Source organism: Phaethon aethereus (assembly GCF_964289735.1).
Source record: "Phaethon aethereus genome assembly, chromosome: 12".
NCBI lineage: Eukaryota > Metazoa > Chordata > Aves > Phaethontiformes > Phaethontidae > Phaethon > Phaethon aethereus.
Window position 1 is genome coordinate 8,468,144 of NC_138588.1, and position 20,281 is coordinate 8,488,424.

At 45.8% G+C, this 20,281-nt stretch overlaps 1 protein-coding gene across 6 annotated transcripts in view; it reads right to left on the reverse strand.

The window, feature by feature from the left end:
• NTRK3 (neurotrophic receptor tyrosine kinase 3) overlaps positions 1–20,281 on the reverse strand; it is a 216,196-nt gene that overhangs the window by 53,031 nt on the left and 142,884 nt on the right. Inside the window, exon 13 of one of the 6 annotated variants that reach the window (XM_082005031.1) lies at positions 17,275–17,991. The exons of the other annotated variants lie outside the window; for them this stretch is intronic. Coding sequence (XP_081861157.1) covers positions 17,873–17,991 — 119 coding nt within the window. The 3' untranslated portion in view covers positions 17,275–17,872. Of the gene's footprint in view, positions 1–17,274; positions 17,992–20,281 lie in introns of those variants that run through there. 6 annotated transcript variants of the gene reach the window in all.

Sequence of the window (20,281 nt, forward strand, 5' to 3'; positions counted from 1 at the left end):
GTCCCTGGTGCAGAACCTATTCTGAGTTCTGGAGCGTGCAGAACCCACACCAGAGCAAGAACTGTCCCCGAAGTTGGGTACAAAATGAAGAAATATTTTTAGATGAAGCACAGTCCCCTTCAGATGTGGAAGTACAAAAACACTTTCAGAAAAATCTGTTGTGACAGAATTTCTGGACCGTCTCAAAGCAGAAAATTTGGTGAGGGGTCCTGGTCTTCTGCGTTTTCCAGCTAAAGCTCCAAGCAAGTTGGAAATGCTTCTTATTGTTGCCAGCCTCACCATCATCACAAAGGAAAAGGACAAAACATAGCATCTTCTGGTTTGTTTTTCCTTTTGTTTTGCTTCTGGGATCTCTGGGTACCTATGTCTTTCTTGCCCCATGCCAAATCATTCTCTCACGAACAACTTCCTTTGGTGGTGATTAAAAGAGTGGCTAATGCAGCCAAACTCATGGAACAAGAACATTCCAGAAGTGAGGCCATATGGAGTAAAAACATGAGGTGTTGAAAGACAGATCTCAGGCTCAAGTTATGATTTCATTAGAAAGCCTCTCTCGAATTTGCCCAATTTCCATCTCTCCCCTTCTTTCCCACCTCCTCCAACTCCCTTTCTCGCAGGACCAACACAGGAGGTGCACTTACGTCTATGGCTTGATGAAGTGTTCCCTCAGACTCATGTTTTCCTAACACCCCGAATGGACCTTGCTCCGTCTTTGTTCCTGCCTGAGGTTTCCTTGGCTTTCCCCCTACTTGTTCTGTCTGCACAACCCCATCCCTTTTTTCATCTTGCCAACTTCTCCTGCTGAAGGAAACCCCAGAAGGAGGAGTAACGTGAGACAGCTCTGCCTGCTAGGCTCTAAAATTACTGTGGTTTGGGTGATTTCGGCAATTGTTATGTGGCAGCAAATTATGCAGAGAAGGAATAAAGAGACGGACGGATCGTACACAGGAATTAGCTAATCTGATGGAGATAGCAGCTGGTCCTCCTTTAACTCTCCAGGTCTGTGCATAGTTGGGGCTTCCTGTACCCCTTTGGTCCACGTCTGAGCCACAGGTAGGATGCAATGAATATTAGGCTGGTGCTCCTGTGATGCTTCACACAAAGAGAAATCCACTTTTCCTCTCAGGTCCCACTCGCTGCTGAAAAATGAGCAGGGTAATGGCAGGGCAGCTCTAGACGAGAGAAAGGAGCCCAGCAGTGTCCTGGGTCCATCCTGTAGAAGAGGACCTCTGAAAGGCAGCAGCTCAGCCATGTGTCGACCCCAGAGCTGCTCTACAGTGGGACCTGACTCGTTTCACAGACACTGGCTGAGCGGAGGCACCGTCGTGCCAATACCACCTTCCTTTCCTTGGCAGAAACAGAGTGCTTTGAGGAGCAAGAAGTGAACCAGAAAAAGTTCTCCTTGGACAAGGCTTTGGAAATCCTTCATCACCAGGAGTTCAGGACTATTTAAGGAACCACATGTTCTTGTTAGGACACTGTCCTTCCTTCCCTGATGGTACTGCTTTATCGTATCCTTGCCGTGTCCTGCCTTTATTATGATTATAAATGAGACTCCATCTTGGTTTATTGACTCTGCCACTCCCAGCATGGGGAGAACATGAGGTAATAAAAGACTGTATATTTGTCCATTTGTCTGTTATCTTTCAGTGATGCCTCACACCATTATGAGCCAGATGATTAGAATGAATTTTCACAGAAAAACATCACAAACTTCACTGTGTACAAGAGGGGAAAAAAAAAAATCCTACAGTTTTCTCCTGTGGCAAAACATCAATGTCTGCACCAGGGGAAAAATACCCTGTTAATTCTTCTTAAGGGCCCTGGTGAGACTTGAGAAAACATTCTGCAGTGCTGGTAGCCTCAGAAGACATGATTAATTGCAGATGGTGAAAAGGTGCATGTTCAGCTTTAAACGATCTATGTGTGAGGACTGGATGATTGCTAAGTTGGTATTCAAGACACACGGAGAAGGCAACCTACTAGGATCTTCATCTACAAAAACAAGATTATATATATATATACCTTCATATATATATCATATAAGGCTTAACAGCTTAAATTTAAACGTGTATAGTGGAGCTTTACAGCAAGACCATTCTGCTAGTGGAAAGGACCAAAATAAGCAAGGTTGCTGAGAAAGGAAGGAAAGGGAAATAATGTTTTGCAGTTAGCTGAGGATGCAGAGGCACAAAAAGGACCTCCCAAAGCTGGCAACAGCAATTTCTAGATGAATATGTGGGTAATGCTGCAGACCACAGGGTGGGGTGTAATGGTGGAAAGATCTCTGATAATGCCACTAGCTGTTTCTCCTCACCAGATTAGGACAGGTCTCATTTCATCGGAAAATGTCTTGAACAAGAGTATATATGTTGCTTTCCTGAATTGTCTTGATTGGAGGGCCAGCATCAGATATTGGGATGATAATATGGAAAAATCAGAGGCCAGTTTCCACTAATCTAATCCATCGGTCTGCCTGTAAATCCTGTTTCATTATTGCAATCTGAGCTTGGGAAGTGACCCCGAATTCAGCTTCTATTATAAAGGTCACCTTGATATCTTTTCTTTATCAATCAGAGTTTAAATCAAGTCCCTTAACCTTTTCCCAGAGCAGAGATTTTTCAAGCCAGGGAAAATGGGCAAACCATTTGTAACGGGCAAACCTACCCTGATAAATATCTGAGTGCAGATGAGCACCCAAAGTTCAGAACTTCACTCAGACTTCTTGCATTTACACAGCCAGGCTGCAATTCTCCTGCAAACAGAGCTCACATCAAGTCATCCAAGGCCTCCAGACAAGAAACTGGAATTGTAGAGAAAGCAGACAAAATTTAAAAATAATGAAGAAAAGAATAATTACCAAACTGTTCAAAATCACATCTTCATTTCTAGAAGTTCAATGAAGGAAAAGATTCCTGTGCTGTCCAGCTTGCTTCATTTATCCATTTTCATAGAGAGTGCTGTGTATCCATTGCATAAATTGCAGTGTCCCCATACCACGTCTCCTCCAGTGTGTGTATATTCCCAGTGCTGCTCACAGTATTGCAGAAGGGTCAAAGAGGTGTTCTCTCTCTCTGGTTCTCTTCTCTTGCTTGGAATTCCTCTCTCAAACACCTCCCAAATCAGGAGAGGCACTGGGCACATTTAGAACCTCGGCCATAGTCAGCGCTGGTGAAAAATCACTCACGTCCGCAGTGTCACAGGAGGGACGACTCTGGCTCCTGCTTTCAGTGTTTCCTTGCAGATCATTAGCAGACATTATGAAAAATACAGATGGTTAAGACTGACTGAGGACACATCACTTTCAACCTCTTTCCAATTGGAAACACTTTTAGCAACAGCTCCTTTCTGTCTCATCCTCTTGGGGCAGATTTCCACACAGGCTTTTATTTTAAATCCTATACGAGTGCTTCTACCCCCAGTCATTAATCTTTGATGCTGGTCCTTGTCAAATACTTGCTGAAAATCTCAGTGTACTCTATTTACTGAATTTCCCTTATATATAGTGGCAGTTAGCGCCTCAGGGAACACCAGCAGATTAGTTGAGTGCGACCTCCCACTACTTCAAGACTCCACAGAACGTTGCTTTTCCAGGTGTTCTCCCACAACATCCCTTAAAGTTTAAGAAGATTTCCAAGAATTTCCCAGAGCAAACACTAAACTTACTGGTCTGTCTTTTATCCCCGTTATGTCCACCACCCTCCAACTCTCATCCATCTGCCCCATTTTAGACAGGTAATTTAAAATGGCAGTGAAGAGCTCAGCAAGTCATGTGCATGCCCACAGTTGTGTACCTTACAGGATGTCCTCCATCTGTAGAGGATGCTCACCTTGTCCCGTGCCCTTGAACAGCTGGCCACTGATATGGAGAGATCTTTCTCTCCATCCTCTATAAAGTTGGATGCAATTTTGGCAGATGAAAAATAATTTAATAGTCCTTCCTTCCTCTTATCGTTGATATAAGCTGGCTTTTGTTCTCTGTCGCCAGTCTAAGTTCTCCATATAGCACTCTCAAGATAAGCACTTTCTCCTTCGTATCCCCCGCACCAGCTCACTGTTTTCTTCGAAACTCCAAACCCCTCCTTGCTGTGAGGCCAGTTTCATTGTCTCTGAGATACTTGTGTGCAAAAGGACCTTGTTGTCTGAAATACACCCTCAGCATCCCGTACGGCTGCTGCTTTCCATCCCTTTGTTTTCTCCTGCTTTCTTCCTCCTCCCCTCTCCTTTCACCGTGATACTTCCTCAGCACCCCATCACGGTCTCTCCCTCTGGCTTAGCCAGCCTGGCGTACATTCGTTCTTCCATCCCTTCTTTTATTGTCTTTATTTTTACTAGACTGAGTGTTTAGGGCAGCCTTCCCAACTGTATCTTAAAGACCTGCATTAAAGCCCGGCCAGCTTTCTTCGCCTCGTTTTGCATTCCCCGTGAGCCCGCCCGCTGAGAGGCCGGTGGTTTTGTATGGCTGCCTTTTCTGCAGACCCTCCTCAGCACTTCAGCTCTGCAGGGAATATAATCACTGCATCCTAGATGCTCTTCAGTTTCAAGTGTATTTATTACAGCTGCTCAATTGCCTTTAATCTGTCCTTTCTCCTCCTCCTCCTCCCCCGCCAACTGCCGTCTTTTCACTGAACTTGAAGTGCACTGAAGGAGGCTTTTCCCTCTGACCCTCGCTGCCCGCTCCAGCCCCGTCCCTGCACCGACTCACGCTGGGTGCCTTGTGCACTCATTATCGCTCATTACCCACGTGGCTTAACGAATGTGCCGGGCCCTTTGCAAACAAGTGCAAGTGTCGCAGACAGCACGCTCCCACTGGTGACCCCTCGGGACTAATTGAAGGAGAGAAGACAACACTTCCATGCACAAATTGCCTGTATCATCAGCACCGAGATGGAAATAAAGATGAGAAAGTCTCCCAGGCCTGCCTGAGAGAAGGAAACCTTAATGACAGAGAGTACCCGTGCCTGCCAGAGACTTGTAAAACAATGTACTTCTCGGGTGGGTTGAACTATGTTTTTGTGCAGGTGATGCGTGTCCCTTCAGCAACAAGGTTAAGGGTGAAACCACAAACATCCCTTCAGAGATGGAGCTGAAACAGCCAGAGAAGCCCCAGTTGATATGAAAGACATCAACATGCCTTCCTGTACGTTAAGCTGTGTGAGTACACACACACCCTGAGGTTTAATTGGAGTATTAGTGTATTAAAGCACTGACACAAACAAAAAGGGACTACTTTCATAAGCTAGAAAATCCTTGAGTACATTGTAATTAGCTGGGCTTGTTAAACCACTTAATAAGCGATAGATAGCATGATGCCCCTGTGCCTTGGCTCAGTGGGCAAGACAGGCAAGTGCTTAAATAGGAAATTAGTTCCGTTCTTAGGTGAACCCCTAAGAAATATCATTTCATTCCCTGTTAGAGGGGGCTTCTGCCCAGGGCAGACACAGCTGAGACCAGTGCCAGGGTCACAGGTTTCTCTGGTCACAGCCCCCATACTTCCCCTGGGGTCCTGTTCCCTGTCTGGCCATGCGCTCCCATGTGCTTCTGCAGGAACTGCAACAGCCTGGGGAAGGCAACACACTTGCCTCAGTTTCCCTTCCTGAAAATGGCCTCCAAACTAGACCCTTAGCAAGTCTCCTTGACTATTGATTGCAAAACTGCTCTAAAACCTTCAAATAGGACAGATACAGAAAAAGGGAAGCAACACAGCAGGACAAAACACCATGTAGACAGCATTCCTCAGCAGATCCCAAAGCTTTACAGACTAACTGTACATTCATAGAAGTCCTTTCTCCTTTGCGATCCTGTCCTCTCAACTCACTACACAACGATTTCACAGGAGCAATCTCACCTTGACTGGAAGGGACTGAGGGGAAATGCATTTGCCTGTGCTTACCCAGGCCCTTTATTTGGGGTCCAAACCTGGAGCCTGTATGAAGCTCCTTGGGGATACGCCTGATTCGGTTAGAGAAGAGGAAAGAGTTACCATGTGCTCGCTACATGACCAGGCAGCTTCCAGCCTGTGCCCAGTGGTTTCCAAGGAAAGATGGGAAGGGCTGGCACTGGGAGCATGGGAGAGAAAGCACCTTGTTGGACACAGAGTGGGTGGTTTACCTTTTCAAATGTTGGGCTGCTTTCTTTGCAACGTTGCATTTTTCAGGTATTCTGGGGAGGAAATACCTGGTTTCTGAACCAGGTAACTAAGGAGCATGAAGTATGTAGCTGTATCGTAGCATCCAGTGTGTGATTTGCATGGGGTAAGGAGAAGGGAATATATTCACATAACTCCATATGACACAGTGGCGCTACCACAACTTTCACCAGCTCACAAAGTGGACCAAAGTAGTGAGAGCCAGGAAACCATCCAAAAGACATCCCAAAAGCTTTCTGGCCAGCGAGCGATCACTCTGTGATCACTCTTTTCCCGCTACTGAGGGGTGCTAGGAAAGGGGAGAAGTCAGCACAAACACAACCAGAGCAGGCGAGACATCGCTAGGCGAGACATCATCTCCCTGAATGCAAAATGGGCAGAGAGTGCCTTAATTTTATCCCAAATTCCAGCTTACACCCACAAGGATAGCACCCACCCAGGTGCTCCTGCGCAGTCCAGCTGGCTATCCAGCACCCAGCTTAACTTTCCCCAGCACATCACCACGTGCAACAGCAGCTTTCAGAGAGCGGGCAGAGGAGGTCCCTTAAACACCGCCTCCACGCAAGTCCACCACGGGCACTTGCAGCTCTGCAGCTACTCCTAGATCCCAACTGGATTCTTCTTTTCATCTTTGTTCTGCCTCCTATTCTAGTACTGAACCCCAGGCCTGCTGCCTCAGAGCTTCCTCCAAACGCTGCAGTCATCCATTTTTAAAGGTGACCTTCCAACTTTAAAGGAAGTTAGCAAGCCTCACTGTCTTCATTTGCCCTCTCCTTCTTTTCAACCTGCTCTTTATTATGAATTAAAAAGGGGCCTGAAAGGTTTCTCTATTAAAAAATAAAATCTTTAGAAAGAGCACATGCTTCCAAATCATTTCTCCCCCAGTTTTTGCAGCAGCCTTCTTGGGAGTCACAGTTCTGGCTTGCTGCAAACTATCAGCTGCCAGCTCTGATGGTGAAACCTGCCTGGGCATTTGGCCTCCTCCCATCCCCACGGGTGCCTGCCATCCCCACCCCATCGCCGGCCTCCCCCTCCCTCATGCTGTCGCTGCTGTTCAGCAAAGCAGCTCCCTGAAATGTTCTGGGTGAAAAATAACCTTTGAGGGTGCAGGGGTGGAAGTGGGATTATTTTTAAGTTGGATCATACTAGACACCCGGGTTACACCATGGCCTCATAAGCTCTTGTGCTGGCACAAATGAAGAGCAGCAAATAAATGAAGTTCTCTTTATCTCACCTTACTGCCAAAGCAGCATCTTGCAAGCCCTGGGGCCGTATAGCAACAGAAAAGGAAGGTGTCTCCAGCCTTTAGCAATAATAATATTACTCTTGCCAATGAATTGGTCACAGTAATTAAAAAGGCAGTAACAAGACAACATGATAGTTTCCTGTTGTTGTGGTACAACATTTTTCTATTTAATCAGGACAGGCAGGAACTGAATTTTTACTGCAATACAACTGAAATAAGAAAGAAAACTATGATTTTATAAAATGAAAGTGCAACTTCTAGCCCTTCTCTTAGACTACAGAATCAAACAAAAAAAAAACCACAAAGAAAAACCAACCAACCAATCAACCTCTCTTCTACCTGTGTTTTCAGTTTTTTGACTGAGTTCTGGTGCTATTCAGACTGGTGATGTTGAATATTTCTTTTTGCCAAGAAGTCAGGACACCACAATCCAACGCCATGCAGACACACTCTGGATTTAGTCATTGGCATCAGCCTGCACCCCAGAAACCATAGAGATTTTCTGTCCTGTGGACATTTGGCTGCCAGGAATGAGGCCGACACCCACAAACTCATTTCATGCTGACCACAAAGTGACCACAAATGAACAGGAGCCCTTATTCACAGCTGGCTTTGAGCCTTGGAACTGCCTGGCACAGTCAGAAAGCAACCAGCCTCTTTCCAAACTATTTAATTACATTTTTCCCTGCCACTGTTTGCCACACCCGGTGTTAACCCTTCAACCCTTCTCAACCCCAGTGCATACCTAGGACTCTTTGTTCTCCATCCAAGCCAACATACCCGTGCTGTTCCCAGCAGCCCCACTGTACTCTCACAGGCTCACTAGGCTATACGTTTTACTCCTTTAAAGGCCAGCAATCAAGCTGCACAACAAGGGAAGCAGCTGATTAGGTTCTTGCTACAACCATCTACTGAAAGCAGGAGAGTACTTCAGATTTTCAGGAGGAAAGAGGGCTTCCCAAAGCAAAGGCAGGATCATGAGAAGAAGGTGCTACCAGGTCAAGATTTAGTACAATAAATAATGGAAGGTTCCTCACCTCACACTCTCAGCCTTTCCTTAGCTCTGATGCTTGGTTTCATCTTTGGGCTATGAATGATTCATGGAACCTTAAAATATATATAATCTATATCTCCTAGAACAAAGAGTCGTTATTCGGGGTGTGTTGAGAGAGCAGGGAGCAGCATGTGCAATGCCTGCTCTTGGACTGGGATGTCCCTTGGCAAAGGACCCTTGTGGCTCCCCACTTCTTTCCAGACTCAGAAGCTGTCTGAGCTTGAAGCTGAGCTCTGTGGGAGACTCCAGCTCAGTCTCTACCACAGAGAGATGTGCTTGCTGATGAGGGTCTCAAGAATTGCTTTCTTGAATCACGCCCAGGACCAGCTCAGAGCCAGGCTCTTCTCATTCATCCCTGGCAGCCAGAGTGTACAAACACTGCCAGTGCACCGCAGGGGACTTAAATCATTTATGCAGGATTACAGATGGGGAAGCTGCAGCAAAAACTTACCTCCATGTCACAGCCTAATCCACTGAGGACTTTACCATCCCAACTTCCAGTTCTCTGCCTTGGGCAGTAGATCACATTTAATGATTGTGTCTCTTTCCTTAGAAATCCAACACCACCTTTCCACCATCAATATTTGACTCTTACTGTGCATACAAACACAAACATACACACATCCCTGCACCATGACCAGCAAACATCTACTTACTTCTCCAGACAAGAGCATCATTTCGGGCATTTCCAAGGATGTTATGTCAAAGTAACCTTGTTTCCAACCGAAGAGATGGCTATCTTCTGATTTCTTGCCGGGGAACATAAGCACGGGCCTGGGTGAGATCTGGTGAAAGCTTCAAGCCCGTGAGGATCCATCGTTACTCAGAAGGGAGCACAGGCAAGAGATGGAGAGGTCTCAGGCAGGGCAAGCTTGGCAGCAAAGACCTCTGTGGCTCATGTCCAGCAAGCTATGGGATGCCTCCCTCCCTGTGCTGGCAGGCCAACAGCCCAGGTAGCCGGCAAACCTGAGTTTCACAGTACCATAAGCTAATGGCACAGACATGCCCCAAAAGGTTGAACCATCCCTTCAAGGGACCACTCAAATATATTCCTGTACAGCCCATTTGTTTTCAGTGGTCCTTTCAGGAACTAAGAGCCACGTTTCAGTCTATGCTGTATCTATAGCTCATGATCACCACATCTCCTTGCTCTTTGGAGTCTTGGAGATCTTCTTCCTTAGAAGGGACATTGTCGATCCTTACCCATTTGGGTGTACCTGACGATATCTTCTGTGCTCAGGAGTCTTCTTTATTTCCTAAGAGTGACTCTGTTTTTTTGGCAAGAGATATTCTCCTTCCCTTGTAAGACTGCTATTGATATCAATCTGCCTGTTTTCTTTGGGGCTCAGGCCAGCACCACTGAATCCAAGGAAGGAAATTTGGCACAAGATTAGATGCTTCACTCATTACAGTCATGCAGAGGAGCTTAAGGACCTACAGAGAACAGTACCCAATTCCCAGGAGTCCCCTCTGAGGTTAACAGGATTAAACTGAACTTTCAGTCTAGTCACAGGACAGTATTTTCATCCAAGATGCACTGTCAGGGACTCTGCTGCCGCCTTCTGAAGCCATAGCTACAGATCTTCTGTTGGGACTGAGTGCCAAGCGTTTCATGAGGCTGCAAAAGAGGCAATCCATCTGAAATGCATGCTCTGCCGGCACCAGACAGAAGGGTTAAGGCACACCAGAGCCTTTTTTGCTTACTGCTGATGAAAATGAAAGACTGGCGCTACCATCAAGTAGCCACCCTTGCAAGTTCCGTGCTCCCAAGTTTTCTAAAGGAGTGAACAGCCATGCTGAACACCTCCCACAGCTCTGCCATACCTGCTGGCACCCCAGCTGCATCCCTCAGCCGCCAGCCCTGACCTGGGCAGTCAAACAGGAGCAGTGGTGGGAGTTAACCCCAGTCTCCAGCAGCACGTGGCTCTTCAGGTTTTCAGCTCTGACACAGTGCCAGGTCTGCAGCATTTCCAGCCAGAAGAGCCCCTGCTAGTTCCTGAGCAAGGACTGACAGTTTCTCACTGATACTGTCTAATGCAGTCAGTTATCCTTTATGCATTTAGAGGAGATCCATCAAAATAATTCCTGCTAGAGGTCTGAATTCAACATATTACACACAATAGCTCCCGGGAAGGAGAAAAATTACACTTACTTGTCTTTAAGCGAGTCCTTTCTCAGTTGCCTGCAACGTCTGTGCAGCATGAGATGCGATGGCTTTGGGGGATGTGTACCTCTGGAGTTGTTCGAGCAGCGCTGAGCATATGACTGGAGCTTAAACACTTTTAAACTTGCAAGCCTTTCTGGCACCATTCGATGAACAAACATGTCTCAGAAAACACAAAGCAAACCTGCAGCCACCTTCAGCAGTTTATAGGGGACTGGACCAGGCAAGGAGTGACTGTGCACAGCTGTTCCTATCATCCCCAAATACTGCTTGGCACTGATGCAGCAAAACCAAAATGCTCTGTTGATCCAGAATATCTCTAAAATTGCCAGGCAACAAGGTCTCATGAGGAAATCAGAGCAGAGGTACAAACTCTTCGGCCTGGCAAAATGAGCTCACATTGGTGCTGTTTGCAAAGTTCACACTGCATTATCATGGTGCCACCTTACATCCCTGTTATTGACATTAGGGACTGAATCCCTGTGGGACCAGGCATTGGACGCATGCAGAACATCAACTTGCAAGGCCATGAGCTCCTTCTCTCTTGTATCAGATGTTGCAATACACTCCACCACCTCACCACTCTAGCCCACAGACTGCAAACATCCCTCCCTCCCTCTCCCAATTATCTCAATAAACAGCCTGGACACATCTCTGACTCACTTAAGATAATGATGACCTGGCCATGATTAGCTTATTCAGACATCCTGGCAGTTTACCGAGCCTAATGTGACTCCAGTCTGGCTCTTTCTGACTTCTCATGACAAAGGCTGACCTCCAGCCAGCAGCTGCGCAGATCAGTGGATGGAGACCCACATAGAGATTAGATGCAGGCTGCTCCCAAAATTCAGGCTGGAGCCATGAAGGCTACTTGCTCTGAAAACAAGCTCTTAACTACTCCAGAGGACCTGGGGAGCAGTGGTTAGTTTGGGTTTTTTACCAACAGACAGACCTGGTGGGGTGGTACCAGTCCCAAGATACGAAACAGAAATATGGGGTTAAGGACAACCCCAAATACCAGATTACTGAAGAGCATCTCTTCATATTACATTTCTGGCTGCCTGTCTGAAGCATTCACTTACCCAACCTGAGAGCAAAAGCAGCACCAGTCAGCCAGTCACACAACATGAATATCTGAAGCAAACCCTCAGACAAAAAAGGCCAAATAGTCTGAATTCATAGGCAAATCCTTACAAAAAGTCAACTCCTCTGCAGGAATCGGGCACAGGTCACAGATGACTCACTAACAGCAGAGCAAATTGTTCAACCAGCACTTGGAATGAATCCCTCTGCTTTGTAGAGAAAAAGTAAAATTTATTCCTGCTGATTAGTCAGCAGTTACACTCACAGGTTCAAAATTAATATCAAAGTTCGAATATAATTGTCTTGTACTTGCACTCTGCTTTACTGCTGGAGAGACCATCATCTTCACTTAGCGAAGGAATCATCCCACGTTTATTTTTTAGGGCGGAGAGCATGGGTTGGGATTTATTGTAGCTCTTAACTTGACAAACTCAAAGTCTGAACTCCACCTCAAAGCACTGCCTGGCAAAAGCTCAGTTAACACCCTTTTGAATTTCTGTACTGATTTCAACAACAGGCACTTACCTCTTCTCTGGAAACCAATTACCAAATCATGATAAGGAAGACAGAAAAACAACCCCCACCACTCCGATGGTGCATCCAAGGAGGCGAAATTCTGAAGAACGATGTCAGGAACTGACACAACCAAACCAAGCTCCCAGCAGAAGCAGAGAGGCATTGTATCTGCACCCCTAAGCCCTCTGCATCTTCCCCACGTCAGTTTACAAGAAACACAAAGGAAGCCAAGTTGGGCAAATTGACTTATTTTTACCATTGGATTTCCTATGTTGGTTTTTAGGGGTCAAGGCAAAGCAGTATCTATGTGATCTCCCATGGTGTGGACATGGGGCAGGTTGCCCTACAGCCTGCAGTGCACGCCTGTGGTACAATAAGCTCAGGTCACCTGAGATGTGGGGCTGGTGGCCTGATACTCTAGCATCAGACAACATGCTGGCACCACCAAGGAGCCTGCCTTGCCTATGGTGAGGAGAGTGTCAGGGGGACATCAGAGAAACCACAAAAGGTACAGGCAAAGCAAAATGCACCACAAGAGCAGAGGAAGAGATGTTGTTGTGTCACCAGGTAAAGCACCTTTTCCAGCTTTGTTTGTGTTGGTCTCCCATCTCACTCTCTCCCCTTCAAAGTGGCTGTATGGACTTTCCCACGGCTTGTTAAACTTTTCTCTCAATTGATCAGGGTCTGCAGGCCCTGGTAAATAAACAGCTAATCAGGACTCTGATTCATTGCATAAACTGCACCAGAAGCTCTTCAAAACATTAAGCAAAAATTAAGTCATCTGGCACTGATTTCTTGCCTGCTCTCTTCCTGCTGCTCCTCCAAACCTGTGGTTTTTAGCTTTACGGCTGTGTCTAGGCCTCTTTATTTTCTGCTAATGCCAAGGCTTAACCCCAAGAATCTGCAGCTTCTTTTGGGTACAAATCGGAGCAGAGCAGTGATGCACTGCTGCGGTTTGCAGAAACTGCAGAAGCACCTTCCTCTGATTGTCCACAGTTCCTGGGACTTCTGCCCCACCACCCCGGTCGCAGAAACATGCCAGAAAGGCCAAAGACCTGGTGGTAGAAAAAACTACTACCTTCAAAGAAGTTCCAGCCTCTTGAGAAAGAAGGGCTGACTCCTTAAAAGCATGTCTAAATAGGCAAAAGAGCAGCTAAAACATCAAGACTCACCCTGTGCAATCTGGATAAGCGGCTATAGAGACTCAATATACCCCGATCATGACCTACAGCATCACACACATCCAACACTCGTCTGGAGCAAATCCAGTCCTAAGGTCCCATCAGGCCACGCGTTGTGTCCATCCTGCAGAGAGGTATTGTGCCAGAATCATACCATGCCCATCACACTCACTCCAGGCATGAACTAAAAGAAATGTGACTCCATCTTTTTAGAGTCAAAACACACGGAAACAAAACTTTGCTTCTCTGCTTTTTCACACGCAGGCTCCACATGCTACAAGAACAGAGAAGGCAGGATTGCAATTTTCGGAAGGAGCTGGTAGGTACCACCACTGCACCCTGCCAAACCAGTACCCCAAGCTCCTTCAGTAATAAGCTCTGTAAACAGCTCGAGCCATTTGAAGCCCGTGTGAGAGGGTAGAGCAAGACAGCAGTATCAGCTCACAGTCCAGCTGTCTCAAAGAGCACCGAGTCTTCACATCATGCAACAAAGGCAACCAAGAAGCAAGCACAAGAAGAAACAAGAGCCCGATCCCTCAGGTGTAGCTAAGCTAGCTCCCTGGGGCCTGGCAGTATCAAAAACATTGTGGGAACTCATATGTAAGGAATGAGAAATATAAAGCAAAGTGAACTAAGGCTGACCATACCAGCAGCCTAAGTAATTGGCTAATCAACCCCCTGCTTGCAAAGTTTCTGGGCTGTGAAACCTGGTGACAGACCCTGGAGTAGTGGGGAGGAAAAGGTAGAGCTTCCAACACCCATGTTTGTTTCCCATACCTCAGAAAGGAAAGGGAATTGGGATGAAATACGATGCAGCTCAGCTGCCTGTCCTGTGTGTAAGGTCATAAGTCAGGAGAGAACAATTTGTCTCAGGCATCACAGACATCCCTGGAAAGGTAAAGATCTCAGCTATCACCTAATCCTGTGAACCACAGCACCCAGTCACTTGTAGAGGCACACCGATTAGAAGGGACTAGCATGCAGAAATTCACTCATAGCATTGTTTTGAGACATTTGCCTGAAAGTCATGCCAGGAAGTTATAGGAACTGAAGGATGCTGGAAAACATGTTTCTATTTTGCTCATCAAAACTCTCACCAGGTTTTCTAATTGGGTTCCAGCACCACCCGCCAACATCAGCTCAAACACACCCCCAGCCTCATGCCCGGTTGGCACAGCAGCCTTAAGTCACATAAATGACATCTCCCAGTAACAATACTAAGAGCCAGTAGGACGCATCCTCATACCGAGCCCACATGCTGCAGAGTGGCTCCTCTCTCCTCCTGGAGCAACCAACCATCCTCACATGAACTCCCAATGAGTAACCTGAGTGCAGTACTCGCTTGTACCCCATTGCCTCTACATCACACACATCCTCCCTAGCTTAATAGGAGGCTAATTGTCCCTGACGAAGGGACAACAGTCCAATACCAACAGGAAAGCAATTTGCACAGCCAAGCAGGGAGACCTGCAGCAACAGCATGTTCTGAAACAAGAGCACTGCAGCCAAAACAATCTTTTAGTGTCAAGCTCCCTGAGAGATAAGGCTCCTAATAAAACTTCCACTAAGTGTAGGAACATGTCTTGGCAAATCCTGACACCATCTCCCAGCAGTACTGCCTTGTCCCTGAGAATATGACCATTTTGAGCTACAAAAAACAGGTTGTCAACTGAGATCATCAGCAGCTAGGCTCTCAGGCAAGAAAATATCTTTGTGCCTGTTGAGAGTGACAGAAGCAAGAGCTACACCTGAGCAATGCTCACATCACAACTGTAAATTCCACCCTCCACACCCCCCCAAGAAGCAAACAAACCAGACTCCTCACACATGGACCATCTCATGAAGAAGTAAATTATAGGATGTGTCATTCTGAATGTTTATTTGTCTTCAAAGAAGAGACCTGATGCAGCTGTTTCGTTAGAAAATAAAGTGTTTATTAAGAAACTAGACATTGAACACCCCTATAGTCTCTGTGAAAAGGGACCGTCCCATTTCCCATTAGCACAGGATGATAGTTATGGCAAGATAAGAATGCTCAAAGATGGAGGAGTCTCATTGACAGAAAATGAGGTAATGATTTACAATAATAAAAATAAAATAAAATTTAAAAAAAAAACAACCTTAGACTTGCTACTTAAAGCCACCAATCGCAAACAGCCATGACTGGCTTTCGTTTTCAGCAGTGAGGAACCAGAGACTTTAATTGGTGTTAAACAAATTGAGACATTGATCACAGTGGGGAGAACTGCTTTAAATTATGCTGTACGGTCCGGAGGATTTCTTCTAAGCAGAGATGGACCTGAGCTGCAAAATTCAACCCTTCCTCTGCTAGGGTGTTTGGATATAGGCTTCTGGTCCAGGCCCACGGATGTATCTCTACGACTGATACACACAGTTGAGAGCAGAGTCCCCTGAACAGTGCTAGGGAGAGGAGACAGTTCAGACGGACGAGACATCCCCAGGTCAGGTGGGTGACTTCCAGGAGATGGGGGAATTCAGTTCAAACAAGCACCCAGTGATTCACACGCTTGGTGAAGCTCCTCCTCGCTCTGTGAATCTGCAGAATTGAGGTGTCAATAACACATGGCCGCAGGTCCTCTCTGGCGGTGCACCTCTTGCATTTCCAGCTCTGATGCGGGCAGGAAACATTGTTAGGAGTTTTGGTCATGGTTTCTGAAGCCATCCAACCTGAGCCAGGCCTCCTTATCCTAACGTAGATGTCCCCCTACGGCATGTCCATTAACTTAAAGCAATCTGTTACCGTTTCTCCCATACTCTTCTATTGCACTTTACCTTTTTATGCGAGAGAAGCAGGAGAAGAAGCAAGAGAATGGAATATTCCCAGGGACATCCCTATGGGAAAGCTGATAATAAAATCTCCTAGCAATCTCCAGAGTGGTTCATGCAGGTCACCTGTAAAGGCAGGATGAAGCAGAACATCCCATTCTGAAGCTTCTGCCCCGTTCTGGTGAAGGGGGACTATGACGCTTTCCAGTGGCAATGACCTTTCAGGGCTGGTGATTTAGAGACATCCCTGATGTGATAAGGTCATCTCAGGCCACTAAGAAGGCAAGCAAAGCTGAGTGGCTGGTGAGCAAGTTCCTGGTTCAATATTCCTCTCAGAAAAGGATCTGGCCACACCTGCAGCTTTTGGAACACTTTTTTTCCTCTAGAGAAAATCTGCCTTGCTTATAAGTTATCACTGATATGTGTGAGCAAATCTGTATTTCCCATACATGTGAAGTCCAGAGAGTCCAAGGAAAGCCCTGCAAGTTGCCACAAGGGCAGCTGGCTTGTCTTGAGGACAGGATCAAAGGGTTTACTTTTCCATCTCAGCGGCTTTGGATGAAGTAAGACAAAAGTGGGAAGGGAGAGGGTGACAGAATAAGAGTATTGGCCAGAGAACAGGATCGATATTCCTGTTTATGCCAGAGAAGAAGCAACAGAATACTTATTTTTCCTCCCCTTCGGTCAGTCAGCCTTGAGCTGACGGTTCTGGGTACATGACTGGGTTACAATCAATCTCTAGCCAGGAGGGAACACAGGGGAGAGCTAAAGGGGGCTGGAAAAGGCCCAGAAACTGGGACCTGCGTGTGTCTGATATACTTTTCCATTCTGCTTACTGCCCTAGTCCTGGCAAGGACACAGACCCTCCTGCGCTATGGATTCTCCATCCATGCGGGAAGTCCAGGCAACTCCTCAGATAAAGCTCATCATTCAAGCAGCAGGGAGAGACCAGAGTACGACAGCGATATAGTCAGATCCAACGAGCCGCTCTAACATAGACAGACAGACAGACAGACAAAGCCTCCTAGAATATGTGTACTTTAAAGATAACCACATTCTCTTCCTGTCAGAGAAGTAAGATTTTTTTTTTTTCCATTATTATTCCTTCCAACATTATTTTCTGTGCAAGAACTGGGAGCGGGGCTGCCTTTGTTCTTACCAAAAGTCTTCTTTCTGCTTTAGTTTCTTCTGGGCTCCCCACCTCGGCTCACTCTGGGAGACCTCCCATGGCGGTGCCACATAAGAGGTGATGGCGGCATTCACTGGGTGTTGCGAAGACACAAGCTTACAAGGAAAACTCCAAGCAGGGAGGACATGACTAAAGATGTCAGTTTGGTTGGCTTGGTTGGTTTTGTTTTGTGTTTTATTTTAAAGCAGAAGTACAATTATTTACTGTGTTATTAGGATGACTCCTTTCAACTGGGTTTTAATTCTCTTTATTTGCTCTCATTGCTGCTGTTGTGCCTTGCAGGAATATTTAACGAACACAGCGACCATTGGAGGAAAAGAACAACCCTGTTATCTGGTGACAGAAAAACCACAGTTTCAGTTGGCTTTAACGTGTGTACAGGCAGGGCTGTAGAGTCCTATTAGGAGGAGACCTCAATCCATACAGACCACGCTTACTGCTTCCCACCATTTTGAGGGCACAGCCTATAAACTTGACATCAGAACAGGGACTTTTAAGGAGTTTTTAAAAGCCATGACGTCCTTTGCTGAAATAAACACTGACATCCTCAACATAAATGCCTTGGTTAAGAGGTTTGGAATGTCCAGGGAGGCTTATTGGATTCAACATAATTTCTCTGAAACCTAAAGGGGGAAAAAAAACAGAAAAAAGAAAAAAGCAAAATAAAGTAAACGAAAAAACAAAAAAGAGCAAAACTAGAAAAAAAGAGAGAGATATCGACACACATGTAATTATTAAAAAAGAACCAAATGAATAACCAGCAAACGGCTGCAGTTAAATTAAAGGCAAAAAGCCCTCTCCAGGCAGGGCTCCCTCACTCTGTCTTTCCATCACAAACAGGTAATCATTTCATGTGGTGCGTGCAGACACAAGTGCTCTGAGGACAAGGGCCATGGAAGCAGTCTGGACGGAGAACTAGGAACAACTCTCTTCCAGAGGTTCCCACTGATCAAGGGTGGAAAAGTCCTAATTCCTACCTAGTCCATCTTTCCCCTAGACAGGGAGTAAGGAAAGCACAGAATCCTTCCTATACCTACTTTTGTCTCATGATTTATTTAGTCTGGCTTAACCTTTCTGAAGCCCAAGAGTACCATTGCAAGGTTGGGGAGACCTGACTCTCATAACCCCATAGACCTCCTGTCCCATCGACACCAAAACTTGCACACTGGAGGCATCATCTCCTTGTACAACCCCACCTCTTTAAAAGTAATTTGAACAATTAGGATTTGCCAGAAATATTGGCCAGATGAAAACTAAGTGGAGCAGAGAACATACTCATGCTCCTTCCATCAGTCCCAATGAACTTACTGGACAAATATAACATTTTCAAGGGCTGTATTAACCATCTCTTCATAATGCCCCTGCCTTGGGATGCCCCATCCAGGGAAACTCACTCCTAGCATGTTTCTAATATAGAAATGATTAGATGTTAATTACTATTAAAGATGAACATTGTTATCTGAAGCTAAATAAATGCAAATATTCCAGACTTGTCAGAGAATAGTTCTCTGGACTAGAGGGAGCAAACCTGTGGTGGAGCACTGGATGAGAAGTCCAGGAGGGAATCCTTCTGCTGAGACCTCCAGTCCCTCAGGCCTCTCCTCAAGGTTTGACTGAAGGAGGGCACATCCTGGTTCACCGTTAGGACACATCCTGATGTTTAGCCTACATGTCCCTTCTTCCTGACCTGAACCCCTGTTTTCTATCCTCTTTTGTGCTAAGTCCTGCGAGTTCTTGCAGAAAAGACCCATGCATTTGTCTTCAGGCATCAGCTCAGCATTTTTTACATTATGTTCTCAGACACCTGTTTGTAACAGTATTTCTACAACTGAGGCCATCCCAATGGACCGGAAAAAGACATGGCAGGAACAGGCATAGGTCATCTAAGGTAGCTGCTAAGACTGCAGTGAAGCTGCTCTTAGCTCAGGACAAGTATGAGGACATAAGAGGTTTCTACACCGGCTTACCACCAACCTGCCAGGACTAAGACAGGCATGGCAGGATCCTGGGGATTGCTCTAATCTGTCCCAACTTCTCCTGGGCCTAAAGGGTATGCCCAAGAAAATTACTGGGATGCCTTGGCTACACAATTGCTCTAAGGTCTAAAAAATCCTCCCGCTCCTCATACATTCACAGGACCCTCAACAAATCAGGTAAGTTAGCCCAAGCCTAGAGCAGCATGGGACAGCTTGGATGCCCTTGTGAATTGATCTCAATAAGAAAGGTGCTTTCCGTTAGGCTAAGAAGAGAAAAACTTTCTCACATTGAATCTACACCAGCCAGAAGATCTTTCTTTTTTTCTTATTTCTTATTTCTATTTTTTCTTTTATATCTATTGATATTTCTTCCCTGCACTATCTTGTTCTATCTGCTCATCAAATGCATGCCTCTTTGATAAACCGAGGATGCAGACGAAAGCTGTTTGTTTGTTTTGGAACTGTTTAAACTTGTTTGGGGGAAACTATCTGTTATTCTCAGTGGCCCTGAAAGGCTGATCCACATGGGAGAGTAAGCCAGGCTCAGTTTGGGTTCATGTGTTATAAACAAAATTGATAGGCAAATTCCAAGTGTTGAAATATCATTAGTAGTGAGAAAGACTCAGAGCCAAAGTAGAGTTTAAAGTGTTGATGCTTGGAAAAACGTATGTAAACTAAGTCCATTTCTTATCAGAGTCACTGGGAGACAAATAAACATGGCATCCCTGAATGTCACTATTTATTGTGTATTGCTTTTCATAATATAAATACATTTTATGGCCACCAAAGGATAGCTGGGAAAGTCTATACTCAACAATACCAAGTATCTCCAAGGAGCACTGCTGTCTGCTTTATTTTCTTTGCCATTCTTAGCTCTGCTAAATTAAGGCAATTCCACTTCTGCCGGACCACATCCAACAGACCTAAAAACCCACTG